We start from the raw sequence: 25,698 nt of genomic DNA, 5'->3' as shown, positions 1-25,698 counted from the left end.
GGGGCACGATTCTTCCCACTGACACCAATGATGGGGCACTACTCCTCCCACTGACACCAATGATGGGGCACTATTCCTCCCACTGACTAATGATGGGGCACTATTCCTCACACACTGACACTAATGATGGTGCACCATCATTGGTGTCAGTGGGAGGAATAGTGTCCCATCATTGGTGTCAGTGGATGAAATAGTGCCCCATCATTGGTGTCAGTGGGAGGAGTAGTGCCTCATCATTGGTGTCAGTGGGAGGAATAGCGCCCCATCATTGGAATACCATACTGAAATAGCATACCATATTGAAATCAAATCTGATGTTTTTTCATTTTTATTTGGTGTGCGTTGGAAGAGGGGTAGTCTTATACGGCGAGTATAGCTCAAACACTATATTTTAACAGGAAAAGTAGGGGGTCGTCTTATACGCCCAGTCGTCTTATACGCCGGAAAATACGGTACAAGCCGACAGCCGCTAAGGCTGCCGGGACTTGTAGACACTAATTCACAGAACTCCCTTTTCAAATCTGACAAACAGTATGAGGGAACTTCTTCCTGTACTATCTGTCAGAGGGGGGGTGAGTGAGAATGGCTGCAGCTATGGGAACGTTACATATTCCACCCTATAAACGGGTGGAACATGTTCCAAAAGTGAATTTATCCTTTAAACTGGTTGTAAAGGTTCAAGATTTCTACCTTCATGCATTATGCATGAAGGTAAAAAACTTTCTGTGTGCAGCAGCCCCCCCCCCAGCTCCCATAATACATACCTGAGCCCCATAGCGATCCAGTATTGTGCACAAGAGCCTTGGTTCTCTGGGGTCTCTCCCTCCTCATTGGCTGAGACTGCAGCGGGAGCCATTGGCTCCCACTGCTGTCAATCACAGCCAGTTAGCCAATGAAGAGAGAGAGGAAGTGGGGCTAAGCTGTGGCTCTGTGTGTGAATGGACATGCGAAGCAGCAGCTTGGAAGCAAGCCTGCTTGAATGCCCCATAGCAAGTAGCTTACTCTGGGGCCACTTGGCAGGAGGGAGGGGCCAGTAGTACTAACGGGAGACCCGAGAAAATGATCGGGGTTGCTCTGTGCAAAACCATTACAAAGAGCAGGTAAGTATGATGCTGGTTATTTTTTTTATTTTCTTTAATATAACTTTAATTTTATTTTTACATATTCTGTTATATTATTTGTCATTTTAAATGATGATAGTGTTCCTTCATTTTTATATATTTTTACATTCTCTTTTTATTGATAGACGTGACCAGCCTAAGTTCAATATTGTCTCTGTATAGCTGAAGATCAGACGTCATACAACCATCAACTTCTTCCTGTGAATCCAATCTTCCCATACAATGATCTCCAAAAAAAGGAATATAATATAGTGTAGTGTGCGCAATACACCATGCTTCAAATCCTGTCCAATGTGCTCACATCTATAATAAATAACCATATGTGTATTTGTTCATCAGTGTTCTTCATCCATCCTTACCCTTCATATACTTGTGTATCCAATTAATTATTTTTTAGATTCACTTCAACTCTGTGTCTCCTAGGGGTTTATTTACTAAAGCTGGAGAGTCCAAAATCAGACTCCCTTCTGCATAGAAACCAATCAGCTTCCAGGTTTCATTGCCAAAGCTTCATTGAACAAGCTGAGGTTAGAAGCTGATTGGTTTCTATGCAGAAGGGAGTCTGATTTTGGACTCTCCAGCTTTAGTAAAAAAACCCCCTTGTGTCTGGTATTTCAGTGGTTGTTTCACAGGAAGATCCACACAATTTCACACAAAATACCAATATAGTGCAATATTATTTTCTAAAAAATCTCTCCCAGATAGAAAGCCACTCACATTATAATACACTGCTCAAAAAAATTAAAGAAACACATCAGATCTCATTGGGGAAAACCTACATAGGACTAAATTCAAAGACACCCTGAAAATCAAAGTGAAAAAATGATGCAGCAGGCTTTTCCATTTTGCTGAAATTTCATTGCAGCAACTCAAAATGGTACTCAAAATAGTAGTTTGTATGCCCCCCCCCCCCCCCCCCCCATGTGTGCTTATATACATGCCGGACAATGTCGGGGCATGCTCCTAATGAGAGGACAGAGGGAGTCCTGGGGTATTTCCTCCCAGATCTGGACCAGGGTATAACTGAGCTCCAGGACAGTCTGAGGCCCAACCTGGAGGCATCGGATGAACCGAAACATGATATCCCAGAGGTGTTCTATTGGACAAGCATGGTGAGCATGGGGGCCATTCAATGGTATCAATTCCTTCATCCTCCAGGAACTGCCTGCTCTTGCCACGAGGCCGGGCATTGTTGTGCACCAGAAGGAACGCTATCTTAGCCTCTGGTTGATCTGCAGTCGCCACTTGTGATCAGTTATGACATCAGCCATTTGAACCTTGTGGACAGCCTTCCCAGAAGAGTTGAAGCTGTTATAGTTACAAAGGGTGGGCCAACTCAATATTGAACCCTACGGAGATAGATAGATAGATAGATAGATAGATAGATAGATAGATAGATAGATAGATAGATAGATAGATATTCGTATATACACACACATACAGACAGTATATATATAGATATATATAAAAAATATATTTATTATATACTATAGGTTTGGTGAATTTTCTTACTTACAAATCTGTTGTTGTTAGAAGTAGACATCAGTCTTCTTGTGAAAACATTTTTCAGACAAATGCCATTGTAACAATGTTTGCACATGCTGTCCTCTGACACAATGGGAAAAGAAATAATATTGTTCTATTGGGCAAATGTAAACGATTGATGAGCATTGTACACACTTGCTCCCCTTGTTTTAGAGGAGTTTTGATCAAGCAATGCACCCAGGTTATGTCAATAAAAGTCAAAAATAGTTTGATATATTTCATGTATGATACTAGTGTCATCTAGAGTTTGAGTTAGAAAATGCTTCTCTCATAGAAACTGAGGTAGAAAAAAGAAGGTAAAGCGATAGGCCCATGTGAGAATGGCTATCCAAGCTCTCCAAATTAAAGGCGAGCATAAGCTGAAAGGTGGGGGCTCCATAACAACTAGAAGATCTAAATTCTGTGCTAGAGGGGACTTTACATGACCAAAGAACTTTACCTGGAGATGAGGCTATATCTACACTAAGAGTGCCCAGTTTCCTGCTACAATTGTTTGAGAAGCCTGCATACTGTTTGTTATGTAAAGTAACCTTTTACTGTATCCCTATTGCATACAGACCATTGTCAATGCTCATTTGCTGGGGGGGGGGGGGGTGTTTGTTTGTGTTGCATATATGTAATACTCCATGTGCCTTGTTCTGTTTTCCTACAATTGTAGCAGTTTGTATCTACAATACTCTTGTTTAGTAAAAGCACATTAATACACTGTGGGGATTTCTGCTTCCTTTCTTTAGTACAAAGTAAGGTAAAAGACATAAAACAAAACATTTCTGCAGCAGGTTCTCCTCCTGTTTCAAAGAAAGCTCATCTTTTACTTTAATTTCCACTTTATACAACTCACCCTGCGCTTGCAGGTCTTCATGTTTCTTGCAGTGTTTCTGGAAGCATTCGCCTCCTCTACTATGCTGTTCCATATTGCTTCCTTTTTTGTAAATGACAGAGTTCTTCATATGGGATCATATAAATGGTCCCAATTGTTGACCACATGAGAACCCAAAACATAGTTCTATGTGTAAGAGAAGTCTGCAATGTGCTGCCTCTTTTGGCTATCCATGCTGATCTACCTATTGCTGTACCCGCAACCGTTTAAAATGTTCTCTGTCATTTAGATTTGACTGAACTATAGCATTTTTCAAATATTATGGGGTTAAATTACCAAACATGAGCAGTAACAGCAGGGAGTCTATTAGCAACATCCTAGCAACCTGGCAGTGCAGGATGATGCCATCTCCAGGAGTTCTGCAGTCAGGTTTTGGTGGTGGTGGGAGCTGGATGTAAATGGGCTACACCTGTAGCAAGGGCATTATCCAACTTTGTTTCAAAGCTGCACAATTTGTTTTTATTCACAGATGCCCCTTGGCTGCATAGGCACTTTTGAACTATGTCTTTAATGCCTGTATATATACAAGCAGTATTCAAGTGATACTAAATGTTCAGCTTTAAAATTAAAAAAAAACACACTTGGCATACGTACCTTCTCTGTGCAATGGTTTTGAGCAGAGCAGCCTTGATCCTCCTTCTCTTGGGTTCCCTGCTGGTGCTCCTAGCTCCTCCTCCAGTGAATGCCCCCAAGCTGTATGCTCTGGGGGGCACTCGTGCGTGCTTGTTCCCAAGCCTCTTCAGTGCGTGGCTGCTACCCTCCCCCCCCCCCCCTTTGGTTGTTGATGACAGTTACCAATGGCTCCCGCTGCACTGTCTCAGGCAATGAGAGACCCAGGAGAGTCGCTGCTCTTGTGTACATCACTGGATCAGGCTCGGTAAGTATTAGGGTGCTGAGATTGGAGCTGCATAGTTTGCATAGAAAACAAAAGGAAAATAGAAACCCTTCAGCCTTTAGATCCACTTTCAGTTAAAGAGGAACCCTCCCTCCCCCACTACATTTTTTTTTCCTTTCCCCTTTTACCTTTTTTGCTGGGTTCTAAAAAAAAAAAACATGCCCAGTGAATTCAGTGCTGTCTAGTATAATCTGTGGAACACTTGATCATATCATCAGGGGGCCAACTATCCCTTCATGGTACCAACTGCCCCTGATGTGCTGTGGCAAAATCACAGTACGGTGGAGAGTGCCTGGCACATCAGCAGTGTTGTCAGGATTGCCCCAAAGCCTCCTGAGATGCATAACATGAATATCTAAAGAACAGGGATGGCTTTAGGTTCAGACCAAACTGGTAAGAAGGTTGTCAGTCCTGCCCAATTAACTGCAGCCAGGGCAGCGGGGATGCTTGTGACATCATTCAGCTAATATGGCCATATGGTCGATGACAGTTGATTGGGCGGCAGAGGTGGGAGTGATGGCTTCTTTTTGGGTTTGGTTTGGACCAAACCTGAACTCATCCCTATGCAGAAGACTTCAGGTGGGGGGCATGGAGTCTCATACTCACCTAGGAGAGATTGACAGAAGTACGGGGCCATCTCCTGCAATAAAGGTAGAAAACGTAAATATCTGATTGTGTAAAGCAGGGGTCTCCAAACTTTCTAAAGGAAGGGCCATTTTACTGTTCTTCACACTTTAGTGGGCTGGACTGTGGCCATTGGGAGTAAACAATGCCTGATCTTTGGTATTAGGGGGAGAAGTAGTTGGTGTCAGTGGGAGAATAGTGCCACATTGATGGGATCAGTGGAAAGAATACTGCCCCATTGTCCGTGTCAGTAGCAGGAATTATGTCCTACTGTTGGTGTCAGTGTGGAATAGTACTCTATTGTCAGTGTCAGGAATTATGCCTCACTGTTGGTGTCATTGGCAGGAATTATGCCCCATTGTTGGTGTCAATGGCAGGAATTATGCCCCATTGTTGATGTCAGTGGCAGGAATACTGCCCCATTGCAGGTGTCAGTGAGTGGAATAGTACTCTATTGTCAGTGTCAGGAATTATGCCCCATTGTTGGTATCAGTGGAATGAATACTGCCCCATTGTCAGTGGTAGGAATTATGCCCCATTATTGGTGTCAGTGGCGGGAATAGTGCCCCATTGTTGTTATCAGTGGCAATAATTATGCCCTATTGTTGGTGTCAGTGGAAGGAATATTGCCCCATTATCATCGTCAGTGGCAGGGATATTGCCTCATTGTTGGTGCCAGTGGCAGGAATTATGCCCCATTGTGTCAGTGGCAGGAATTATGCCTCATTGTTGGTGTCATTGGCAGAAATTATGCCCCATTGTTGGTGTCAGTGGAAGGAATACTGCCCCATTGTAGGTGTCAGTGGCAGGAATACTGCCCCATTGCCGGTGTCAGTGAGTGGAATAATACTCTATTGTCAGTGTCAGGAATTATGCCCCATCGTTTGTGTCAGTGGGAGAATAATGCCCCATTGTTGGTATCAGTGGAATGAATACTGTCCCATTGTCAGTGGCAGGAATTATGCTCCATTGTTGGTGTCAGTGGGAGAATTGTGCCCCACTGTCAGTGATATTGCCCCATTGTAGGTGGCAGTAATTATGCCCCATTGTCGGGTGTCAGTGGAAGGAATTGTCGGTGTCAGGGATATTGTCCCATTGTCGGTGTCCGTGGCAGGGATATTGCCCCATTGTCAATGTCCGTGGCAGGGATATTGCCCCATTGTCGGTGTCCGTGGCAGGGATATTGCCCCATTGTCGGTGTCCGTGGCAGGGATATTGCCCCATTGTCGGTGTCCGTGGCAGGGATATTGCCCCATTGTCGGTGTCCGTGGCAGGGATATTGCCCCATTGTCGGTGTCCGTGGCAGGGATATTGTCCCATTGTCGGTGTCAGTGGCAGGGATATTGCCCCATTGTCGGTGTCCGTGGCAGGGATATTGCCCCATTGTCGGTGTCCGTGGCAGGGATATTGCCCCATTGTCAGTGTCAGAAATTATGCCTCATTGTCAGTGTCAGTGGCAGGAATTATACCCCATTGTTGGTGTCAGGAATTATGCCTCAAGGGCCAGATAACAGTAAACAAAGGGCCACATCCGGCCCCAGGGCCGCAGTTTGGGGAGCACTGGTGTAAAGGGCGATGAAGAGGAACACGATAGAAAGCGATTGATAAGGATGAAGGGCTGCTTTACACTCCATTTTATACAGGTCCCCATCCCAGACAAATAAAGGAAAGAGAAGTAAGAAAGCGAGCTTGGCTCTGAAAGAGATCCATAGAGGAAGCTCCATAGACACAGGCAGCTTGTTGCTTCACACCCGCCTTTCATCTCCCTCTCATATAACCCAACACCTTCGCCTCCTCATTGGCTGCATCTCCCGCCGCTTCTTATTGGCCAAGGCAGATCAGGCGTCATCTGCAGCCAAGCACCGTCCGCGGATATGACAGAACAGAGAGGCGAGCGGTGCCCGGATCAGTGCTATGTGTACTGTATGTGGAGCGGCCGCCGATAACCTCCCATCTCCACTCTTCTCATCATAAACCTACTCCCCATCAGCAGGTACGCCTTTACATTTCTACTTCTAGGGATTGGCGGCGCTCAGCCATTTCGGAGGCCCTAGAAAGAGCGCATTGTACAGTCCAGAAGGTTCTAGAGACTACGGATCCCAGCTGGCTTTGCGGAATTAGGCGGGCGTCATTTCCGCTCCGGAGAGGAAGTTGTGACTGTTTGTATGTGTGATGGTAGAGGGAGGAGTCGGGGTGTGATGTGCTCATTGTATGAAGGAAATGCAGGCGGTGATCACAGCCGGCTTGATGGACTGGAGGCTTCAGTATGAGGTGTATCTGTCTTCCTGGAACCCTGAATGATCTGACTTGTATGTTCTGCCTACAGGAAGGAAAGCTTCAAGGTTCGGCTCCACCATGAAAATCAAGGATGCAAAGAAACCATGTAAGTGACTAAAGGCATATATCTCATCTTTTCCACCTATGTCAGGAGTTTTAGCCCACTTAGTAATTTGTTATTGTATTCTAAGATTTTTTTTTAAACTAGGTGAGATGGGTGGATGACATAATGATCCCCACCTCATCCATTCAGAGGAAGCCTTGTATTTATTGATAAAATTTGTAAGGCTTACTGTGAATGGTTGAGTTGAGCTTAGCCCAACACAGTTTTGTCTGGGGAGTGGGACTGGAAGACTCCTGCCCGCCATTTAGTAAAATGAGGGACGCAAGGTGGTTCTCTCGTTCTGGGAGGACATCATATGACGTCCTCCCATTCTAACCACGCATGCGCGGCTCTGGAGCGGTCGGCGGTGCACTGTGTCCCTCGGACACAGCAGATCACCGATCAACGGAAAGAGCCGAAGATGTCGGCTCTGTCATGTGATCAGCTGTGTCCAATCACAGCTGATCACATGTAAACAGGGAAATGCCGGTTATCGGCATTTGTCTCCTCACGAGCTGTCACGCTGACAGCTCGTGAGGAGAGGAGAGTCGGTAATTGGCATTCCTCGGAGGGGACATGTACACTGATCATCAGAGCACTGATGATCAGTGTGCCCTGATGATCTGTGTAGCCCCAGCAGTGCCACCTGTCAGTGTCCATCAGTGCCAGCTGTCAGTGCTCATCCATGCCACTGATATGTGGCTGTCAATGCCACATATCAGTGCCCATCTGAGCTGCCTTTCAGTGTCACCCAGTACCACCTATCAATGCCAGACAGCACTGATAGGTGGCACTGACAATCACTGCCAGTAAGTGCCGCCTATCGGTGCCATATATGAGTGCTGCCTTTCAGTGCCTACCAGTGCTACCTATCAGTGTCCATCACTGCAGCCTCATTAGCGCACATCAGTGAAGGAGAAAAATCACTTATGTACAAAATGTTATAACAAAATCTAAGAATAAACTTTTTTTTTTTTTTTTTTAAATTTCAGTGGTTTTTGGTTTAAGAAAAAATACAAAACCCAGAGGTGATTAAATACCACCAAAATAAAGCTCTATCTGTCACAAAAAATGATCAATATTTCATAGAAGTACTGTGTTGCATGACCGCGCAATTGTCATTCAATGTGCGACAGCGCTGAAAGCTGGAAATTGGCCTGGGCAGGAAGGGGGTATAAGTGCCCAGTAGACAAGTGGTTAAAGCAGAACAAAACCCTCCTCTCTTTTTCCGCTAGCCTCTGTTTGATCTTCAATTGCCATAGTGCGCATGTGATCAGGCCACATTCACGCCATACATGCAGAAAAACAGACGTGCACATTTCACTTGCAGAGACAACAGTTTACATCACTTTTTATGTATGCTTCAGTAAGTTTTTAAACACATTGCAGAAAAAAATCTGCACATGATACTAGTGTTGTGGTGCAAACAGGGCACACAGAGAACAATTGATTTTGTTTTGCCCTTGCAGAACACGTGCAGAAACACTGATGTCTCTGGACCATGGTGTGAACGAGCCCTTATGAAACCAGCCATCTGATGGTTTGACAGTTTGGTTGAGAACACAAGGAAATGTGACAATTAGCAGTCCCGGAATGCTGAGAATGTAACGGTTTCTGAAACCATTCAATCGATGGGTTTAGTTCCACTTTAAGGCATGCCGTGAATGACAACTGTCACATTTGCTTGTGTTCCTAACCAAACTTTCTAACCATCAATTGGCTGATGTCATAACTGATCACAAGTGCAGTACCATGTCAACTGAAGATCAACCAGAGGCTAAAATAGCATCTTCCTTGCATGGAAAGGACAGTTTCATAAAACAGTTACATTCGAAGCACATGCAGGGAATGTAAATTTCACATTTGTTTAAGATCTCAACCAAACTGTCAAACCATCAATTAGCCAGTCTCATAACTGATCACATGCGCAGCACCACGGCAGTTGAAGAACAAACAGAGACTAAGGGCTTTTTTCACACTTGACTTAAATTCTAATTCTTCAAAAACGCTCCTATAGTGTTAGTATGGGCATTAGACAGGCATTAATGAGCTTTAGTATGGGCGTTTTTCAAGTGTTAAAAACGCTCCCCAAACACCCTATGTACTGTTTTGAGGCTTTTTACAAGCTTTGAAACTGCACCACAAATTCCTATAATAAACTCTAATGGTATTAACGCCCTGCAAACGCATGCCAGGGCTTTTGAGGAGTGTCACCATAAACTTGAATGGGAGGCATTGAAAGGCTTCTAACTCGACATGAGGTTTCAATTTTGAAGCGATGCTGACGTTTCATGTTTTGATGATGTGAACAGCACTGTGTGCTGCCCATAGTATCATTTCCATTATCACTTTAAAAACGCCCCTCAAACGCCTGCTTTCAAAGCTAGTGTGAACTAACCCTTAGATGGCAACTTCCTTGGATGAAAACAATAGGAGGGTTTAGTTCCGGGTATGTAAAAAAACAAACATACATACTCCCCTCTATGCTTCAGCTGTTCCCTGCCGGCTCTAAGCACTGATCATGACACACGACTATTGATTTCTAAGTTCTCAGCAGAGACAATTGACTTTCACTCACTGCTTTCTGCCCCTCCGTTGCTTACTGGAGCACCAGGCTGGGGAGGGACAGGCACAGCTGGCTTCAGCTCTCAACCATGTGCTGAGAAGCGGAGCAATCTGTCATTCAGGCAGCTGGGTAAATCTCGGCAATATAGTCAGGATCCTTCCAGAACCTGGAGCAACTCTGTGACACTAAATCCCACTGTCAGCTGATTCTGTGTTACAGGACAACAAAAGTAAGTGCACTCCTGTGACCCACAGGACAAGCATGGCCAAAAGTCACATCTGTGCCCACTCCGTTTCAACAAAGCAGAAACCTTTTAGCTCCATGGGCAACAATCATTTAGTCCTTTTTGCCTTTTTTTTAGTGGACCTAATTGGACCCAGAGGTAGATGGGTGTAAACGGACACAAGTCTGTTTACACTTACCTGTCCATAGGGCTCTATGGACCTTCTGATCAGATCTACCTGAAAAAACTGGCAGGCTTTCCTGATCAGACCAACTGTGTGTCAACAGCCTGTGCTCCTTCTGTAACTCTATCCTATCGTGTCCGATGTAACTCTGTCTTTTAATAAGAGGCCCCTCATTAGCTGCACCCAGACGATTTCAAAAGCGCAAATATTCTGGTCACCACCTGCTGAGGAGGTAAGTATAAGCCACCTTCTTTTACAGGGTATAGCTGGTTGAGCATTTTCCTCTCACTGATAGGGTCACCCTAATACTGTCCTGTAAGCATATGGTGATGTCTGGTTACAAGCCCTTCTTCTCCGCCCCTCTCGGTCAGCTAATGAGTTTGAAAGTGACAGTCACCTGCAGGGTGGATTTGATTTAAATCACGATTTAAATCACGATTTAAATCACTAGTCAGTAAGGCTTGATTTAAATCATAGTTTTCTACATAAAGACTAATTCTTGCTGGTATAACTTTAATATGCAAGAAGATGAAGATTTTTAGAATAACAACTTTTCATATTAGATTTTTTATCCCCAGTTTTATAGGTTAATCATTCATATTTGGACAACTTTTCTGTTGTACTTAGGAAGGAGAAAAATAATCATTACCTTAATAATAACAATTTAAATAGATTTATTAAACTGAAACAATAACATTACAGCATATGTTATTTGCTTAAACAAACATCCATGTTTGTTAACTAATTTGGCTAAACAAAATATATATATTTTAAGAAACTTAGACTGTCAGCCCCTTCCTCCTCACACTTAGTTTCACTTTCTTTTTGTGCAGATCTATTCCACTCCAAACAATCAGAAAAATATTGTTTCTATTCTATTCACTGAACTTCTTGAAACTTAGCACTGAAGGGGTTGATTCTGTATTCATAGGTTTGTAGAAGTTAGGATTAAGGTCTTTTTCTTAACTCTGTTCATGTTATAACATTTTTGCTGTGAAGAAGAGGCATGTGATCTCCGCTGAGTCAAATTCAGTTTTGAGAACTGCAAAAGTAAACCAAGCATCTGTGATAATATCTTGAAGGCAGAGAAACTGCCCAATAATCTTACAAAAAACCTCTGGAAGAGCCTGACATTGTGAATGGATTAATGGAATTTATTTACCAAAAAAATTAAACATATACAGCCTTATTCTACATAATTAAAAAACTAATCTTTATTTCAACCTTTGGATGGTAATATATTTTCCTCAAAAAGCATTTTATTTTAAAAAAAATCCAATTTAAATTAAAAATCCGATTTTTTTTTTTTTTTTTTTTTTTTTTTTTTTAAAAATCATTGATTTTTTATCCACCCTGGTCACATGGTTGAAAACAAATGTTATCCTTTTGTTAAATCTTATGAAATTTAGCCTATAGTGCGTGAATGATGATCCATTTTGAGAAGATAGGTTAGGGTCTGCTCAGTTTGAATGGCACCCCAGGGCACCTTGCCAACAGATGTGCGTTGTAGAGGTACATTGCCAAATAGCTGCATTCGGTTTTTTTGGTGCTTTAGTCTTCACGCACATTTTGATAACGCTGGTAACATTAGCTGTGTAAAGTCACGTTAAAAACGTGAGTTTTTCAGCTATTTTTAGCGTTTTTGCATTAGCGTTTAGCTGCGTTTTTCAGCGTTTGCGGTTTTTACAGGTTTTTTTCTACTGAAAAGAAAAAAAATAGTTTTGGTAAAAAAAAGTCCAAAAACGCCGGTTTGCTTTAATCGGCGTTAACTGAATGAAATCGGTTCATTCAGGACTTTTTGTTGTGATTAGCTGTGATTGGCCACGACTAATCACATGGCACAGATGGGCTGTGCTTGGTCCAGCCTGTGCATGTGATCACTCACCATTCACAGCTAGACACACTGGTATACAATGGATGGCATTAAAGGAAGCCATCCATGGTTTACAACTGTCATGTGACCTGCTGTGATTGGTCACAGCAGGTCACATGGTACTGGTAATGGGCTGGTACACAGATCTGTCATCGGCTATGTCCGAGGTACACAGCCAGTGACAGATCTCGTGGCCCCATGGGCACGAGCAAGACGCGATCCGGGAAGGAAGTTATATGATGCCCACCCGGATCGACAACAGTCCAGACCGGCCGTCATTTTCCTATTGGTCGGGCAGGAAGTGGTTAAGTAGAATCTTCCCTCTATTTGTCTGGTAATCATTGTCACTGATAGAATTGATGGGAAATCCAAAGTTTTAGAGTTGGTTCCAGAACAAGAGGTGAGAGTAAATCTTTAAATGGGGTCAAATGTCTGAGAGGGGATTTCTTAATTTGTGGGGATTTTCTTGCACCTTCTGTTGTCACTGAAACAGGAAATGAAGTAAAATCTCTGTAAAAGTGAATGTGTAACCTTTCCGTACTCTTTGGCTATATACTGTGTATGATCTGCAGTACTTGTATTTGGACTTCCTGTCTTGTTTCAATTTCATACATGCATTAGTAATCCTGAGAGGTGATGGTTTACCATACCATACTCTATCAAAACGTTTAACTATACATATACTTAAAACAAACTTTTTATTGTCTTGTTTTACCATTTAGTACATGTAGCATTAAAGATCCTCTTACCAAACGTATTTGGTGTTTGAGTGTTTCGTGAAGAGTAGAGCATTAACCAAATGTAATTATTGTGACCTTTTTTCTTCATTCTTCAGCTTTCCCGTGGTTTGGCATGGACATTGGTGGCACACTAGTGAAGCTAGCCTATTTTGAGCCTATTGACATTACAGCAGAAGAAGAGCAGGAGGAAGTAGAAAGCCTAAAGAGTATACGTAAATATCTGACTTCCAATATAGCCTATGGCTCCACAGGCATACGGGATGTTCACCTGGAGTTGAAAGACTTGACGCTGTTTGGTAGAACGGGAAATCTGCACTTTATTCGTTTTCCAACCCACAATCTACCAACATTTATTCAAATGGCAAGGGATAAAAATTTTTCAACTCTTCACACTGTTCTCTGTGCCACAGGAGGTGGGGCTTATAAATTTGAGGAAGAATTTCGTACAGTAGGTATCCTTAATTCAATTTTTAATCCCAGTTTGCATTTTTTCATATATTTTTGCCAAATGCATTTTTTTTCAGTGGTTTTAGTTAAATTTCTTCTGCCTCTAAATCCCAACTCTGACACAAGATATTACTCTTGCAGTGGGGCCATCCATACTACAAGGGTTAAATGCTTGTTAAAGTGGTATTAAACCCACATGCAAACATTTATTATGTTTCAGCTTGCCAATTCTTAGATGTGATGGCTGCATTACTTTTTTTTTTAGGCTTTCTTTCTTTTATTTTCAGCTGGTGATCCAGCCAGTTAGTCTGTTCTTTTTCAAAAGAACAAGCTGTCCTGCAGATGTAGCAATTACAGGTATGAGACAAGCCATTTGCCACTGACAGGGATCCTTATAATGATTAGTTTTTATTTTGTAAAACCTTTATCACAAAAGGAAAAAACTGTTTGCTGTAACTGCTTATAAAATGTTAGCTGGAGTTTGGCTTCAGCTTGTTTAGGTTATTTAAATCTGCTAGTGCATCTAACAATCCCCTCCCCCCAGATTAAGGCTCCATGCACACTGGACGTTTTAATAACGCTGGTAACGTTAGCTGTGTAAAGTCATGTTAAAAATATGAGTTTTTCAGCATTTCTTAGCGTTTTTGCATTAGTGTTTAGCCTCATTTTTTTCGTTTGCTTTTTGTAGCGGTTTTTTTTTTGCTCAAAAAAAGTGTAGAAACATCGTTTTGCCACATTTTTCAGCATTAGAGCATTTTCACAGCTATAAAACTCCTCTAGAAACCCACTAGTTCTGGGGTTTTTTCCAGCCAAAAAACAGATTACAGTCTGTGTGCATGGATACATAGGCTAACATGCTGGGGAGTTTACTGGCTGTAGAAAAAAATGTCAAAAGGTAAAAATTGCAGCTGTAAAAATGTCCAGTGTGCATGAGGACAAACAGTGCTGCTGTCCAAAGGTTCCCCTGTGCGTCTTTATCCAGAGTGAAGGCACTCTAATACAGAGGCATGTTACTGGCCAGATCAGTAGGTGAAAACAGAGGGGAAAAGCCTAAAAAATGAATGCTTGTGGGACGTTTGCAGCACTTCTCCATTTGCTTGCTGCCCGCTATTTGCTACTTGTCAGGTGAACTTTGCAGCGGACACAAAGTGAAGCATCGCACATGTAAACATCCCCATCTGCTGTTCATCTAAACAAAGCCTTGAGTTTTAGACCGATGTTAAAGCAGACCTTGAAGGAAAGTAAATGACAATCTATCTGTAGAATCAATGAACACCATAGGGTGCACGTAAGTGCAACAAGTTGAGGAATTTTTTCATAAAACTGTAAAAAATGTACTCGCATTTAGTAGAGTAAAAGAAGGCATATCATAAAAGCAGAAGTATTCATCTCAGGGACCCAAGTCAAGCAGCAGCGATCTGGGGCCATGCAGTGCAAAGCTGCCAGCAGCATAGATGGCTACAATAACACCAGAGCCTATCTGACAGCATGGGAAAGTTCCTGAGGTAGCTCAGAGGACTAGAAAATAATGAGGTCTTGTCAAGGCATGCATGCACAATGATGCTAGTAGTAATGGGACATTCAGACCCGAGGAGGGTAAGCAGGAGACTGTTGATGACCGAGTGATTGCTTGCCAACCAGGAAGTTCAGGAAGGCAGCACAGAGGAATCTGGAGGCTGCTACTGTAAAAATATAATTTTTTTTTATATCAGTCCAGGGATTCATTGGTCAAGAGGAATGTATTTAACAAAAATAACAAAATCTGAGACTTTACTATTAGTTTAAACTGAGACAATCCATTATTTCTAAGTGGTATTTTTCTAATATAGTAAGTGTATTGTTATTACTGTCTTTTCATAAATGTATCTATTTATTAAAAAAGTATTAGAACAACGATTAGCTCTTGTAATTTTTCTTTTCAGATTGGAAATCTTCAGCTGCACAAGGTGGATGAACTGGATTCCCTTGTGAAAGGATTGCTGTATATAGATTCTGTCAGTTTTAATGGACAGGCTGAGTGCTATTATTTTGAAAATGCTTCACACCCAGAACAGTGCCAGAAGATCCCATTTAATCTGGACGACCCCTACCCTTTACTAGTTGTGAACATTGGCTCTGGAGTCAGTATTCTAGCAGTTCATTCAAGGGACAACTACAAGAGAGTCTGTGGAACAAGGTAATAAACTATAATATTGCTATAGGCATAATACGTGTTTGTTTTTTAATAACTGCTCTGTAAGATTTATACTAGTGGAAAGTAACAACTTGCTGTTTATCTTTTTTTATTTTTCAGTCTTGGTGGTGGGACCTTCCTTGGCCTTTGCAGTTTACTTACTGGCTGTGATAGTTTTGAAGAAGCTCTGGAAATGGCATCATCTGGTGATAGCACAAAAGCAGATAAATTGGTACGGGATATATATGGAGGGGATTATGAACGGTTCGGACTTCCTGGATGGGCAGTAGCATCAAGGTAACAAAATATAATTTTTAATCACAGTTTGCATCACACACTGTACGTTTGCAACACATTTACTCAAAATAATCCTATGCTCCTTTGATTGATAAGGGTTTGGCTGTTACAATGAAAATTACTAATCAAATAAATACTTACTACTAAATAAATGTTAATAGACAGCGTTAACTTTCTGGGAAAGCTGTATATTTCTACTTTTGAGTAAAATAATAGGTGTCCCATCCTGCTGAACATACAGAAGACAAAATTAGTTTAGTTGAGGCCACTTTTAAAATGCTTTGTTTTAATGTACCTGGGCAGTTCCACAAAGTTTACTAATACATTTTCCTTTGGAATCTATAGTCATAAGTTCATATTGCCTGAGATTTTGTTGTCTGTTGACCTCTTCAGTTTTATATCCAACAGAGCATCCTGGCATCCATTTAGATGTGTGCACTTCTAGGTTGTAATATGTTACAACTGCATTATATATAATATTCTATAAATTAATACTTTATTGCATTTAAAGCAAGTCTTTCAGAAAAACAAAACCCAAATCCACTTCCTCCCCACTGTGGGTTAGATGCCCACCAGTATCTAAAATTTTCCTTATAATTGTTCTGATGCTTGAGTTTACCAGCTGCCTTGGTTTTCATTTATTTATTTTAATTCTCATCTGGTGATCCCACCAGTAACAAATTCTTCTCCTACAGTGACAACACACACTGTACCTATGAAGGAGCAGTGTCTCCCCCTCTCCATACCATAGGGGGAAAGTGTTCTGTAGTTCAGGTAGAGCACTGAGAACAGTGCTAACTAAATACAATCTGTATAGACAGAGAGCACAGGAATTTATCAGCTTAAAAGCTTTGTGGCAGGATCAACAGGTATACCTTAATTTGTACAACACAGGACACAGGCTGAGTATACATAGACACTGGGTGATAGGAAGGTATCTTCAGTATATTGGACAATGGCCCTCCTCTGACTGTCTGTTTCCACTGTCCAATACTCTTGCCAAGGACTTTTCCAGCAGGCACTAAGGTGGAAACTTCCAGCAAACGAAGAGATGCAGATGAAAAAGGATGGTCTTCTCGCCTTGGGGCTGCATGGCTGTAGGAAATTGAACAATGTCTGCTTTTATACATGTATAAGTTTCCCCTTACTATCTGTCTGAGGGAGGGGGGTGGCAGGTGCTGCTGCGGCTATGGAAATATGTTACATGTTCCAAGCTAAAAGGGTGGAACATGTAACATGTTCCAAAGGTGAACTTATCCTTTCAAAGTGAACATGATATGACATTGCCAGGGACACCCTGTGATTTTTTTTCTCAACATTCTATTTGCATGGACCTGTGCTCAAACTAATGCCTTTGCCTGTGGACTTTAAGTTTCTAATGCAGTATGCGTATACAGCAAAAATCATACAGGTGTGCACTGTGGTACCAAATGTCAAAAACCTTATGTGCTTGTGCACAACTAATTTGGCCAATATAAATAAAATGGCCATCTAGACTGCAACATATAAAGCTCCAGTACAATGGCAACATTAGCGCACAGCTCAATAAAAATGGATATATGAGTATGATAGCCACAGTGTTACACTGTCTTCCTGTAGCCCTTATCATGTTGGTGCATTGCGTAACTTGTGCTACAAGCCCATATATTTTCAAGAATTAAATGTTACTATGTTGTTAAAGGATAAATTCACCTTAAAATAAATAATAAATGCACATTTCTTGCAAGTAAAAAAAAATGTTAATTTTAATATATTTAATGTATTTATTTTTTTTTCTTTCTTCAAAGCCTGTAAAGCTTTGCACCCGCAAAGAGCAGATCGTGGATACAGTGTCAGGGTATTGCAGACTGTCAGTATAATGTCTGACAGTTCCTTAGATATGGAAAGGTAGTTGCTGAAGTACGGGAAGTTCAATAGACTACAAGAGCTCCTTGCAGTTTATTGAGAACTACTAATCATCTGCCGCAAAGGCCAACGGTACCTGTAGGCATTCATTCACAGAACTCTGTGAATGAATAAATGAAGCCGCCTTGTGGGCAGAGTCCCACATGGCTCTGCTGGTTTCAAATTGTGACAACGGGGGTGCAAGAAGAGCATCCCTGGCCAGGTGTCACTAGGATGGGGGATCGGGGGGAAGAAGAGGCAGATACTCAACATGTTACACCCCAGATATGTGTGTATCCTGTTGAGAAGATAGCTTCAAAGGTGAACTTAGCCTTTGAAGCTATCTTTTTAAATCATGTATGTCAGGGATTAATGCTGTAGGTTTCTCAAAGGGTGATTCCCCCATTTGCACATCATTTTAACTTTCTGGGTGTACATAACTTAGAGACTGTGCACAGTAGTACTCCAGGATGAATTGAGCTGAGCAGCTAACACATGGGAGCATTATACAGGTTATAAAGTTATTAAAAGTTACATTATAAATTTGGTAAAGCCTAATAAATATATATATATAATTTTTTTTTCTACTTTTCATGTATATTTTTGTTCTTCCTTTTTTTTTTTTTTTTTTTTTTACTTGTGATTTTATTGCTATCACATAGGGGATCAAATCAATGTGGCCCTTCAACTGGGAGTCATGCTTGTAACTCTCAGTTTTGCAATGCCTCATGGGACTTGTAGTTCTACAACAGCTGGAGGGCCACAGTTGCCCACCCCTGCCCTATGTGATAGCATATGAGTGACAGGTCCTCTTTGTATGGGGGAGGGGGCAGTGTGTGCAAGGAGGGGGCAGGAAAGGAGCAGTGTATATGGTGAGGGAGCAGTGTATACAGAGAGGCTCCCTTATTGGCTGTCACTATATATCAGTGCCGGTTTTTAAATGCAATTTCTGTCTTTTTTTTTTTTTTTCTTAACTATAGCTCACAGAATTAGCTGTCACTTTCCCCGGAGCTAAAGGAAACTTTGTTTTATCTCGGGAAATAAACTAAACGGAAACTTTGTTGTTTTTAGCGGGGGGGGCAGGGAAGTGACAGCAAATTCTGTGAGCTGCAGTGAACAAAAAAAAAAGCCAGTAATTTACATTTAAAAACCGGTACTGACATATAGGGGTTTATTTACTAAAGCTGGAGAGTCCAAAATCAGACTCCCTTCTGCATAGAAACCAATCCGCTTCTAACCTCAGCTTGTTCAATGAAGCTTTGGCAATGAAACCTGGAAGCTGATTGGTTTCTATGCAGGAGGGAGTCTGATTTTGGACTCTCCAGCTTTAGTAAATAAACCCCATAGTGAGAGCCAGTCACTGTATACAGTGTTCCTCTTTTCTTTCTCAGCTGCCTCCTCACATCTGCAGTACATACAGTCTCCTGTATCGGCACCTGTATCGGCTAAATTTTTCCTATCGGCAAAATGCCGGTAGGGCTATTTTCTGTCGATATGTTTCTGTGGCCGAAATTTCGGTGCATCCCTAATATATATCTATTGTGCACCCAGAAAGTTAAAATGATATTTTTTTTTTTTTTTTTTATCTCAGCATTTTTGAGTTTGTGTAAAACTGGGCTTTCTCTATTTATTAAAGCATGTTTAGACTCAGACAACCTTATTCTCCCATGTAGAAGGAAAGGCAGTCATGAATGACATAGCACTTGAAGTAGGCATTCTGCAGCTACTCTTTTGCTGAGGCCCACTTTTTCATCTGTCCCACAGTGTTGTGAGGCTGCAGTGAGACCACCATATTAATGGAGGTGCAAGATATCACTGGGCAGCTCTTACTGTTCCTAGACCTGGACCATCAATGTAATCCAGTGATCGGCAGCAGGAGTGGACAAGATATGCTTCCTGACAGGCTCCTGTGAGACGTGAAGAATTGTAGCTGCCTAGGCACTGTGACATGCAGAAAAGCAGCTCTGCTGCTTCTAATCAGAGATTATAAGCTAAAGGTGATTTTTTGTTTTGTTTGTTCTTTACACTGTCGTAATAACCCCTTCCCGCCCAGCCCCAGCGCCCCTTTTATAGGGTCTGCACACCTGGAAGGGGAAGGAATGGCTGATCACATGACCACAGTGACTGTCACAGTAATCACATGATTGGGAACAGGTTCCACCAACTCCCAATCATTAATAAGGACCGAGAGCTGTCTTCAACAGTCCAGTCACTGTGCTAGGAGTGCTCAGTGAGCGTGCTGCCAGCACAGAAAGCTCTGCCACCCATAGATGTATATGTGCAGTGTGTGGGCTTTAAAGCCCTGTCTCTTTGCCGATAGGCATATGCATTACATTGGGTGCAAGAGGTTACAGAATGCTAATTTAATTTGTTTTACAGGCACAATTCTGCTTTAATGCAGGTAGCCTTGTGCTTTTTCCTTAACCTTTGCATGAGATTGGATAACAGTTTCTCAGACTTGTTAAAAGGGATTAAGAGTAGAAAATAAATGCCCACATCATGGGTCTGGATATATAGTGTTTCCTCAATATAAACAGATGGATCTCAAGTATAAACATTTAACCTTAGAAATGTTTTACACCAAATCAGGTTCACTTGAAGTTGAGAGTAAGCATAAGCCACCTGCTTTGTAATGGTTTTAGGAGTAATAAATGTGTAGTCTACGTATATGAATGAGAGCCTGTTTCAAAGTGCTTTTACTGCTTATGAATATGTAAATACTTTAATGCCCATAGAGTGAGCACAGGGTTTTTTTAAATTCCCGCTATAAAGAACCATATATTATTCTACACCCAACTGTATGTGGTTTCTACTTGTATAAATGGTATTTAGTATATGCTTTTTTTAATTTCCCAAGCCTTTATAATTTTTAGACATTTTACATCAGACAAAGTTGTCAGGGAAAAGTGAGTTACAGGGCTTCGGGATAATAATTCCACAATTTAAGGGAAGCTTTTCCCTTCATGTCTGTTTGGATTATCTTAGATATATCATTTCTTTCCATATTGTTTTGTTTTTTTTTTCTTCAGAATGCTTTCAATCATGAAGTTGTGTATTCCTCATTTTGAATTATTGATGCCTCTTTTCAATTATGTTTTTTTTTTTTTATAGTTTTGGCAATATGATATGCAAAGATAAACGAGAGTCTGTTAGTAAAGAAGATCTGGCTCGTGCTACATTGGTAACAATTACCAATAATATTGGATCAATAGCAAGGATGTGTGCTGTCAATGAGGTAAAGTTTAAGTAATGTTGATAGCAGCTTTTAGCAATTTATCAGGTGCATTTTACCACCTGTCCACAATTGCCATTCTGCTGCTTTTTTAGGTGCTCAACCTCAAAACCTTAACATATGAGCACATTTTTGACACATCGGATCATCAGGCCAAATAAACATCGGATCTGGTGCCACTAAACGTACTTACCTACTGCTGACCAGTAGGCAAACTTCCTTTTCTTCCTTTTTTTTTTTTTGCGCAACTCTGCTGGCATTGTTGCTTTTGTAGTCAGTCTGATCCTGTCATTCCTGCTTTTTCTGCACTTCATGTACAGTAATGTAAATAAATATGATGTTGATGTATGCATACCTTTTTAGGAAGATTTGTCTCATGTCTTTCAGCTTCTTTATAGTGCTGCCTTGTTGACTATAAATCAAGCAGCATTGTACAGGGCTATGAAAGCTGTGAGATATAACCTATCTGTAATTATTTTTGTTGTCAAATATATTTTAAAATGATACTAAATTCACTTTTTGTTATAAAGTAAATGCAGTGTGTGTGTATGTATGTATGTGTATATATATTTGTGTGTGTATATGTATGTATATGTATGTGTGTATATATATATATATATATATATATATATATATATATATATATATATATATATATATATATATATATATATACACAATATAAGTAGAATGTACAAGATTTTTTCAGTCAGTGCTCACTGTCTACAGAAGCAATGTTTCTGAATCAGTGCAACCTTGGGAGCCGTGCCCATGCTGTGGGGATGGCCTGTGATGTTGCTTTGGGCACTGTATCCTACATGGGCTGCTCACCTCAGCATCTGGTGCAACACATTGTTTACTGCAGAATGCTTTACAGGTCCAGGGCCATGATCTATCACAATGGAACTCAGTCCCTGAAGACCGCTTCAGAGGTATGCCCATTGTGAACTGCCAAGCCTGGACTACAGTCCAGCGTATAGAACAGGTAAGACCGGTATTACTAAATACCTTCACAATGTGCTCAAAAAATACTGATGAACCTCTTGTAAATGGTATGTGGAAACAAAAATGTCCACATATATCTATTCAAATATACACGTGTACCACTTTAAAGTGTTACTAAACCCAGGACTCTGCATTCACTCTATCTGGTCTCCCACAGTACATGGAAATGCACTTATTTTAGCAAATATAAACTGCTAATTACTTTTCCTCATCAGCAGTTAGAACAGTCTTGTGACTTCTATCAGCAAAGAAGAGTAATTTATTGATAGGTTATACATACATTTTAAGACACTGCTGCCTCTGACTGCTAGTCTCAGATGATTTGAAGTGAGATTTGCTCATATCACTACTCTCTTGCATGCTGTTTTCCTTGCTGGGAATTCTGATCTGCAGAAGCCAAAGCCCTGCTAAAATGGAAACATGCACATTTGAAACACAGTGCATAAAAAGGCATTGTAAGTCAACAAAAGAGAAAGATCAGGTGCAGTGAGACCACAAGTAATACTATGGTGACTAGTCTTTTGTCCTCTGCCTGCCTTTTTTGGGCAAGGCTTCCACAGTTCAGTTCCTTTTCAAATATATTTAGACTGAATGCAAGCCGCTCCTAAATAATGTGGGTGAATGCGGTTTGGGTTCTCTATTTGTATGTTTTAGTTTTTCCTCTGGTGCTTTTCTGCTTTATTTAATCAAGACTAATACTAAATATTTTTTGTTTTCTAGAAAATAAACCGAGTCATTTTTGTTGGCAATTTTCTCCGTGTTAACACACTGTCTATGAAGCTTCTTGCATATGCATTGGATTATTGGTCAAATGGTCAACTCAAAGCCTTGTTTCTGGAACATGAGGTTCGTATTAAGAACATATTTTTATGTCTTTATATGCATACAGCTGTTTAGGTTGTATGCACACAAGTCCCTTAATCATCAGAACCTAAAGATTCAGTTCACTTGTTCTCATGGTCTAAAATTAAATACTTGTATAAATCTAATCTCTGCTTTAATTGATTTTGTTTATTATTACCATCTTTAAATCAGAGATCTCTGCAATATAAAAAAAAGTGTGCTCATGTTTGACAGCACAGTGCAAAAGGCTTCAGCACTTCAGACTCCTTTTCTGGAAATGTATTCTTCAAAATGTGAAATAACAAAATAAGATTACTGAAGGATACTATTATTTGCCATGCACAACACATTAAAGGCAGCTCTAGTTTAGAGAACTAAATGCAGGGCTGAAAACCTGGTGAAAGAGGAAAAGAACTAATTTTCATTGGGTCGCAACCTATGTGTTAACCACTTGCCCTCCAGAATATTTATAGAATTTATTGGAATGGAGAACAGTTGACTGTTTTTTCACCACTCTCCACTCTACCCCTCCAGCGCTTACTGGAGCATCAGGCTGGGGAAGAGGGTGGGCACAGCTGTCTTCAGCTGACTGCCCTATGCTGAGAAGCAGAGTCCACTGTCAGTCAGACAGGTGGGTGGTTCCCAACAATATGGTTGGGACCCTTCCAGAGCCTAGAGCAGCTTTGTGACATTTACTGACAGTGGGTCCACCTATTAGCTGATTCTGGGTCACAGGAGAGCAAAAGTAAGTTCATTCCTTTTTGTCCCACAAGAGAAGTATGGCAAAAAAGAGACTTGACCATACTCTTTTAAATATGGTTTGCATCTAAGTAAACAGGTGTTTGCTGTGCTAAGGGAGAAGTTTATGGGAAGGCAGTAGGAGTATTTAAACTAGGATTAAGGGGGAGAGAGAGTTAGAATAGAATGTACAGATAAGTCAAGCAGGGGTACAAACAACCATCAGCAATTACAGTACTACAAAAAAGATAAGGGAAATGCAATGCCACAAGTCTACCAAGAAAAATAGGAGAGTTGTAAGCATTGGTGCCTGAAGAGAACTGTGGTTTAATTGGTATTTCTGAACTGTGGCTTCATTCTTTACATGACTGGGCTGTTAATATTTCTGGCTATTCTCTTTCGAAGAGAGAGAGGGTAAAACGAAAAGGTGACAGTGTCTCTTCTCTATGTGAGAAGTGATCTAAAAGTGAGTGTAAAAGATGACCTTGTTAATGGAGATTGTGATTGTTCTGAGGATGTATGGGTGGAGCTGAATATGCGGGTACAAAGGTAATTATTGAAGCTTAAATGATAACATAAATAGAATCAATGCTGCATTGCACGTACATAAAACTTAACATGAATAAACAAAATGTGAGTAAAAGTGTAATGATACAAATCAATATAATAAATAAAATGTCCATGAACCAAGTCCATAGTAGGCGAAATAATCAGTGTATTACGGACAATCCAACTCTTCACAGCCCATTTGCTTCTTCGTGTGATCAAACCCACACCATCAGATCAGTGCTATAAACATGCAGACAGTGTCACCTTAGTGCTCACAGAAATCTCACCTCCAAGCAATCAAATTGCGCTTTGTAATGCCAAATCTGTAAGGATTCCTTTACTCTCCCGATTAACCATGTAGAAGTGATACAACATCTTTTAACTTTTAAAACATCAAGCCAGATATAGGATCCGGTCCCTTTGGGGGGGGGTTGGAGGTCTGAGATAATCGCCCTTAATGGAGGAGACAAAAGGACACTCCAGTGGTGCAGTATGTATTAACAATTGTGTCTTTATTATGTTAAGAGGTATTGAACTCATGTGCAAATAAATATAAATGCCATAAAACAGGTTAAACATCACCAGTTCCAGGCTGCACTTTCAAGTCCTGTTAAACTCAATTACGTCTGCCCACGGGCACTCCCTTATGCATTGCATCACACTCACGTGACTTCATCAGAGGGAACAGTTAGTGAAATGGTGAAGCTGCTGCTAGCATTCTCTCTATTAGGTGGCGTAGAAGTTTATATTTAGTTTTGTTTATCTATTGAAGCTTGTTACAGGCCACACAGAACTACCCTGAAATTGACTGGAGTAATGTGGCTGGTGGAGCAGTGAAATAGGGAAAATTTCTAAATCTGGTGCAAGGTAATTTTATGGTACAGTTTATAGAAGCCCCAACTAGAAATTATGCTCTGCTGGACCTGGTAATGGGGGGGGGGGGGGGCGGGAATGCAGATTTTTATTACTAAAATTCATATAAAAGATCATCTAGATGGTAATAACCATAACATGATTTAATTTAATGTTCGCGGTCAACAAACACATGCTGAAGTGATGAAAAACACATTCCAAGAGTGAACATTTTCCTCTTGACGGTTGCTCTCCAATTAGATTGGAAGTAGATATTGTCATCAAAGTAAAAAAAGCAAAAATGTGAATGTTTCAAATCAACTGTATATAAACACACTGCATAAAATATCCATATGGACAGTGGTTTTAAAAGGAAAACCTTTGTGGCACACGCCCAAAGTTATATTAGCCATAAAGAACACTATCCTCATTTGAAAGTTACAAAGTATATAACAAAATATGTAAAAAGTAAATAAAGGCTGCAAAATTTCAAATTGAACAACAGGTTGCAAAAGAGTAGGACTAACCGCAAAAGTATAGTAAATAGGTCAGGTCTGAACATGTAGGACCTTTACAAGATAACTTGTGGTTGTTGACTGGGGAGAAAAAGAAGACAAATTTATTAAATACTTTTTTTCAGCTCTATG

The 25,698-nt window shown here is 40.9% G+C and overlaps 1 protein-coding gene across 1 annotated transcript in view; it reads left to right on the top strand.

The window, feature by feature from the left end:
* The first annotated feature begins 6,916 nt into the window (after window positions 1-6,916).
* The window catches only part of PANK3 (pantothenate kinase 3), a 30,121-nt gene continuing 11,339 nt past the window's right edge, over window positions 6,917-25,698 (top strand). The window contains exons 1-7 of the mRNA XM_089659609.1: window positions 6,917-7,058; window positions 7,392-7,448; window positions 13,127-13,479; window positions 15,401-15,654; window positions 15,772-15,948; window positions 20,944-21,067; window positions 22,790-22,915. Coding sequence (XP_089515735.1) covers window positions 7,421-7,448; window positions 13,127-13,479; window positions 15,401-15,654; window positions 15,772-15,948; window positions 20,944-21,067; window positions 22,790-22,915 — 1,062 coding nt within the window. The 5' untranslated portion in view covers window positions 6,917-7,058; window positions 7,392-7,420. The remainder of the gene's footprint in view (window positions 7,059-7,391; window positions 7,449-13,126; window positions 13,480-15,400; window positions 15,655-15,771; window positions 15,949-20,943; window positions 21,068-22,789; window positions 22,916-25,698) is intronic.

This window comes from Staurois parvus, unplaced genomic scaffold (genome assembly GCF_062004578.1).
Source record: "Staurois parvus isolate SC_StPar_1 unplaced genomic scaffold, SC_StPar_1.0 ptg001171l, whole genome shotgun sequence".
NCBI lineage: Eukaryota > Metazoa > Chordata > Amphibia > Anura > Ranidae > Staurois > Staurois parvus.
Note: the sequence above shows the minus strand (reverse complement) of the source record. Positions and strands in the feature narration are given on the sequence as shown.